The sequence below is a fragment of the Myripristis murdjan genome, chromosome 15, assembly GCF_902150065.1.
Source record: "Myripristis murdjan chromosome 15, fMyrMur1.1, whole genome shotgun sequence".
Lineage (NCBI taxonomy): Eukaryota > Metazoa > Chordata > Actinopteri > Holocentriformes > Holocentridae > Myripristis > Myripristis murdjan.
The window spans coordinates 24,960,930-24,967,092 of NC_043994.1; the positions used below are offsets into that span (position 1 = coordinate 24,960,930).

The window sequence follows — 6,163 nt, forward strand, 5'->3', positions numbered from 1 at the left end:
AGAAAGTGCTAAAGGCCTCAGGAGAAACACAATGCCCACTGGTCATGACATTTCTTGAACATCATATAATGTCTTTGGGGACGTTATAGAACATCAGGCAATTATACAAATATGTCCTTTTACAATAAAACACCACAGTGTATACCGTAACTTCTTGCACACCGTTATTGAATTAGATGGTGCTTTTCAGTCGGTTTTATGCATGCGCTCGCTCCTCCTCAGTATGGCCAGTTGTATTGGAAACAAGACTGTTTACCCCTTCAGAGCTTAAATGACATTAACAAACAAGGACAGAACAACATTTTCTGGTCATGGGATTACTCCCAATTTAATTATTGTAAGTCACTGAGAAGTCATGGAACTTTACACCGGGGACACAGAGGCCAAACCCTGAAGGACCCTGCTGAACCGAATCCAGCGTTTCCTCCATATTCATTTATCAGTGGTGCGCCACCAAAGCAAGAAAATTACCACCACTGCTAATGTCATCTAAAACTAAACTATGTGTTATCCAGCTCCTTTAGAAGTAGTGATCATTTAATACTTAAAAAAAATTAAAACTAGAACCTCAACTTCAAACATTAGACGCAAACAGCAGCAGATACACTACTCACAAAAAGTTAGGGATATTTGGCTTACGGGTGAAATTTACGGAAAATGTAAAAAGTTCACGCTACAGTGATATTATATCATGAAAGTAGGGCATTTAACTAGAAGCATGCACTGGTGATTTCCTCATCTCAAACAATTTCTTGAAACAAAAGCCAACAACAGTGGTGGGTATACCACAACAAAAAATGTCAATGTCTCAATAACTTGTCATGTGCCCTTGAGCATCAATTACAGCTTGACAACGACGTCTCATGCTGTTCACAAGTCGACTTATTGTCTGCTGAGGCATGGCATCCCACTCTTCTTGAAGGGCGGCCCTCAGGACATTGAGGTTCTGGGGTACAGAGCTCCGAGCCTCTACACGGCGACTCAGCTGATCCCATAGGTTTTCTATGGGATGCAGGTCTGGAGAAAGTGCAGGCCACTCCATTTGAGGTACCCCAGTCTCCAGCAGCCGTTCCCTAATGATACGACCTCGATGAGCTGGAGCATTGTCGTCCATGAAGATGAAATTAGGCCTGTGTTGTTCATGCAGGGGCACAATGACTGGATTAATGATGTTATTCAGGTAGTATGGGCTTGTCACAAAGTGTAGGGCAGTTCTGTACTGACTAGACACACCTGCCCACACAGTAACACCACCACCACCAAAGGCTCGTCTGGTGACAACAGTGGCTGATGCATAGCGCTCTCATTGACGTCTCCAACATCGTTGGCGGCCATCATTTCTGCTCAACATGAATCGGCTTTCATCAGAGAACAGCACTGAGGCCCACTGGTCCCTCGTCCAGCGTAAATGCTCCCTGGCCCATGCAAGACGATGACACCTGTGCCTGGTGGTGTGGTCAGGTACCCTTGCAGGTCGTCTAGCACGCAGACCATGCTGATGTAAACGGTTTCGAATGGTCTGACGTGACACTTGGGTGCCTCTCACCTCCCTTAAACGTGCCTGGAGTTGAGTGGCATTCATCATCCGGTTCCGCAGGGCACTGTTGACAATGAAGCGGTCATCAGTGTGGGATGTGGCCAAAGGACGTCCACTTCTATGCCTTTCTGTGACTCTTCCAGTCTCTCTGTATCTCTGTTGCAACCTGCTGATGACACTCTGTGACACTCTAAGCTCAGTGGCCACTTCCGTCTGAGAACATCCTGTTTGAAGCCTCGCAATGGCGAGGTACTGTTGATCAATTGTTAGGTGTCGTCTTGGTCTCATGATGTCAAAATGTGAACAGCATGATGAGGACTGTTTAAATACCAATTCTAATTGAACCAGGAAATTTATTGGTCGATTCATGGATCAAACACCTGTTGTGAATTTTGCCGTTAAGCTCCTTGTTAGAGAACAGCAACTTGTGCAAAAGGTACTGAAACATTGAACAGTTGGACATGTGCATTCAAAAGTTTACAGAAGGTCATATTAAGTTCACCTGTAAAGGTTATAATGCATTTTAGGTTCATCCTGAAATTTCACCCGAAAGCCGAATATCCCTAACTTTTTGTGAGTAGTGTATGAGACAAAACTAGAGTTACTGCCCAAAGCACCTCAGCTCTGTTAAAATTACAGCGGAAACATTGAAATCACTGATTAATTTCCTTGCAGTTACCAAATGTTACAGTCTCACAGCTGCACTGCACAATTTAGAAATCCTTGAGACAACAGCTAAAGCTTTCAGTATTTTCATTTAACCTCTCTCTCTCTCTATTCTCCAGGTCTGCAGACAGGCAAGCTGAAGCTGCCTGTTCCAGAGGGATGCCCCTCCAAAGTCTATAAGCTTATGGTCCGCTGCTGGGCACCCAGCCTCAAAGAGCGCCCCTCCTTCACTGACATCGTCCACGCCCTGGGAGAGCTGCCCTCCGACAGCAAAGTCTGAGACCACAGTCCCACAACAGAGGCGAACTTATATATATATCAAGCCGCCTCCCCCAAAATAAAGACAGGAATGCTGGACTATTAGTCTCACACATTTCAGGGAAGAGGGTTGAGGAGAAAACACTTTTTTATATGTATTTCAAACAGTGGGTGTGTGTAAGAGGTGAAGACTTTTGCTATACCAATGGAAACACACTCGTGTTTGTGTGAATGGCTTCTTGTGAGCAGTGCCAGGAGTTTACATTTGCCTTAACCACAGCATGGATGACTCCCTCACTGTGGTTCCTCTGTGGCCCTGCCTGCCTGCCTGCAGCCCTCTCCCTCGCTCTCAGGGCTGCTCTCTCCCAGACACACTCTCCTTTGTGGAGTCCGACAGCCTCAGTGCCTCTGCCCCACCACCACCCACTCACCTGGACCTCCAACTGCTACATAGAGATGCTCGACTAAGCTCGCCGGCTCAGATCAATAGCTACTATTGCTCTGAAGCCCCATTGAAATATAGCATCACTACTTTCAAACCTCCCTGGTGTGTTTTCTTTTAAAATGGAGAAAATATCAAGGGGGACAAAGGATTTTTTTTATGACTTCAGTGTTTCTTTGAAGCTTCTAAAACAATGTATCACCACTTAAAGAGTGTGTCAAGTTACAACTGGCCTGCTTGAACTTCCTCCCCCAAGTTCCCCAACCTTTTCCTGGAGCAGACACTAAGCTTTTCTGTCCAGCAGGGGGCACTGTGTGCAAGACCCACCACCTGTACGCCACAACTTCCAGTGTGTTTGTGCCACCAAACTGCGCCTGTGATTTGTTTAAATGCCCAATGAGGCAAACATCAGGGTGGTTGGTAAGCACAAGTGGAAAATGGTTTGCATGAAGGTTTGTCGTCTGTTACGCTTGGCGATTTGTGACGTGGGAGAACTTGTGAAGCAATCAGTCTGTGCTACGGTAACACTTCAGGACAAAAGGAACGATCAAGTTTATAGCAAAGGAATATTTTGAGTGGATGAGACTGTGCCAGTGTGGGCTTTCGTATGTTTTTATGAGTGTGCTCTGTTCTTGTATTAACTTTGAGGTGCTTAATTGGTCACTACCTATGGGTAATAACACCCAGTGTACCACATCAACCTGCTCAATCACCGTGTTGTCAGAATTGCAGCGATGCAGCCGACCACCGTTGTTCACCTGCAACATGATGTCTTCAGAGGTCCAATCACAATTCCCCTCCTTCCTCTAGGTGGTCCAGTTCTTTTGTGCAATGTTGCAAAGTGGACCATCCCACCAGGCAATGTGTACATAATGTAGAAGCCATGCACTAACTTCACTTAAAAAAAAATATCCCTGTTTATCTCTTATCATGTTGTGTAGAAGGACATGCAGGTGCCTGTTTATTTATGATGAAGGTCCTGTCTTTTTTTAATTTTTTACTGTGTTTATAATAGAAAGGTACTCCTCTGATCACTTAAGGTAGTTACGCTGTGTATACAGTCTCATGGTCCATCTCAGTGTGCATTCAGTCAGGTAACCAGCTGAATATGTTAACACAAAGTACAAAGGAGGTCAAAAGAGTGACCACTGGTCACCAGTACTCATTTAAGTGCCTGGTAAAAGAAATGAAGGATTATCTTAACTGTTTCCCTTTTTTTTTTTTTTTTTTTTTTTTTTTTACAATATCTAATCAAATGCAATGGCCTTTGTTGTTTATGAACTTGTTTTTATACACATTGTTTTTAGTGTAATGTTTTTTTTCTATGAATGCTATAGGCACTCACAACTAGACCTCTTTTTTTTAATCCGCTTCAGCAAATGTTCACAGTAATCACAAGTATATACAAAAAAAAAAAATATACATGCTGCTGTCAATAAAGGTTTCACAGTGTTTTTACTTGATGTGTGGTGCTTAATTCATGGCAGGCAAGTCACTGTAGTCCCAGGCCTTTAGTAGCCTGCAGATAAGCCAAGTAGTTCTCTGATCTTCCACTAGGGGGCAGCACACTCCTGTAGGACATCTGAGATACTAGTTGACTCAAGCTTGCCAAACAGTTTTTTTTCTTTTCTTTTTTTTTTTTTTTTTACATGCAATTATGTGTTAAGAGATGAATATGATAACTCCACAGAGCCTTATATAGATGCACAAGAGGTTTCCTCGGTGAGTATGCTTCATTGTAGCTTCGAATTAGACACGCAGAAGATTTCCATCTGAGATAATTTCATTATTGATGATGAAACATTACACCAGAAGTCATAACAGGGGTTTGATCGGTGTTTCCACCTGACATGCAAAATGTGACCCATATAGCTCAACTTAGGCACTGTACTGTGAATATTCCCACCTTTTTCTGTCACAGCACCTCACTGTTGACTTGGAGGACGTGTCACTTGTCACACAGCTCGAGGCGTCATACTACTTAAAGACTTGCGTGGCTGTGAGATGAAGTTTAAGTGCTTAAAGTGTTGCTTATGTGCAAAGTGTTTGGTTTGCTGTATGTTGGGTGAGGAGTCGAGGGAACAGCTTCAGCCTTGCAAACAGCTCTTTATTTCCTGCATCATCATAGAACAAAATCCTACACATTAATAAGACTGGTTGGTTTGATATTTTTTGGTGCAGTTTGCCTCATAATCATTACAGTGTTACTGAAGATAAGGGAATCAGTGGGACTACAGATTATCCATTGCTCAACATCAGTCTGACTGTGAAACTGATTTATGAAGCTGTTAATGTGCAGGATGTGCTCTTTAGGCTACTATTACTGTCCAGTCATGTCATGACAACTTTATCTGGGTCAAATTGTTGCAATTAATACCTATCATTTGTTTAAACCTGCCTGCCGGATCAGATGGATGCAGCACCAGGACATTTAAAATAATGTCAGATAAGATGTCAGTTGCATAACAGTGTACCAAACTGACTCCCCCCCAGATTTCCCTGTGATTATCCAAACTTTCCAGCTTTTACAGGCGCATCACATCCATTTTGCACACAAGTAGGTTATACTTATCCAACAAAAAGTAATCACTAACGCCTGTAGACCTATTTCTCCTAGCCAGCACCGTGACCACAGCTGTTGTAGTTCTTGAGAAAGTGAGTATACAGTGGCTTATATGGTAATTAATGGTGATAGCTGAGCATATTCTATATCCTCAAGGGAAAGAGAAGAGTGATTTGCATTACTGAGAACAGAATCAATAAACAGATCTAAAAGATATAAAACCTTTGATTTATGGCTGTGGGGTCCTGTAGGGAAGTCTTTGGAGCCTAAGGGATCCTGAAACATCAAGCAATGAAGGAAAATATAAATTTGGCTATATTTAGTCCACCTGTTTATCTACAGTGATACACCTCAGTGCTAAATCATGTCTCACCTTAAAAAACCTCCATGGCCAGCAGCCACTGGTGCAAAATCAGATTCAGATCCGTGGGCGGACACATCTGCATGGCTTTCCCAGGCGGAAAAACAGTCAGAGAAACTCTGATTTAAGGAATGAGATTGTACAAACTGGATGGAATCAAAAGTTACATGTTTGTTATTTTGGTGTCTCATTCCCTGTCCACTTCAGTGACGTTTGAGTAGCGCAACCATTTTGGTATTTATTCTAATGAGCGCCTTATTGGCCAATGAGAACGCTACTCAGATCACCCTCAGCCAATCGATAGGCGACGCTGTGACTCACCAAATAAGGAGAGAC

General features: G+C 43.1%; 1 protein-coding gene across 1 annotated transcript in view; it reads left to right on the plus strand.

Annotated features, from left to right (window-relative positions):
• Positions 1-4,353, plus strand: part of ptk7b (protein tyrosine kinase 7b) — a 92,345-nt gene extending 87,992 nt beyond the window's left edge. Inside the window, exon 20 of the mRNA XM_030070943.1 lies at positions 2,323-4,353. Coding sequence (XP_029926803.1) covers positions 2,323-2,483 — 161 coding nt within the window. The 3' untranslated portion in view covers positions 2,484-4,353. The remainder of the gene's footprint in view (positions 1-2,322) is intronic.
• Positions 4,354-6,163: the final 1,810 nt, after the last annotated feature.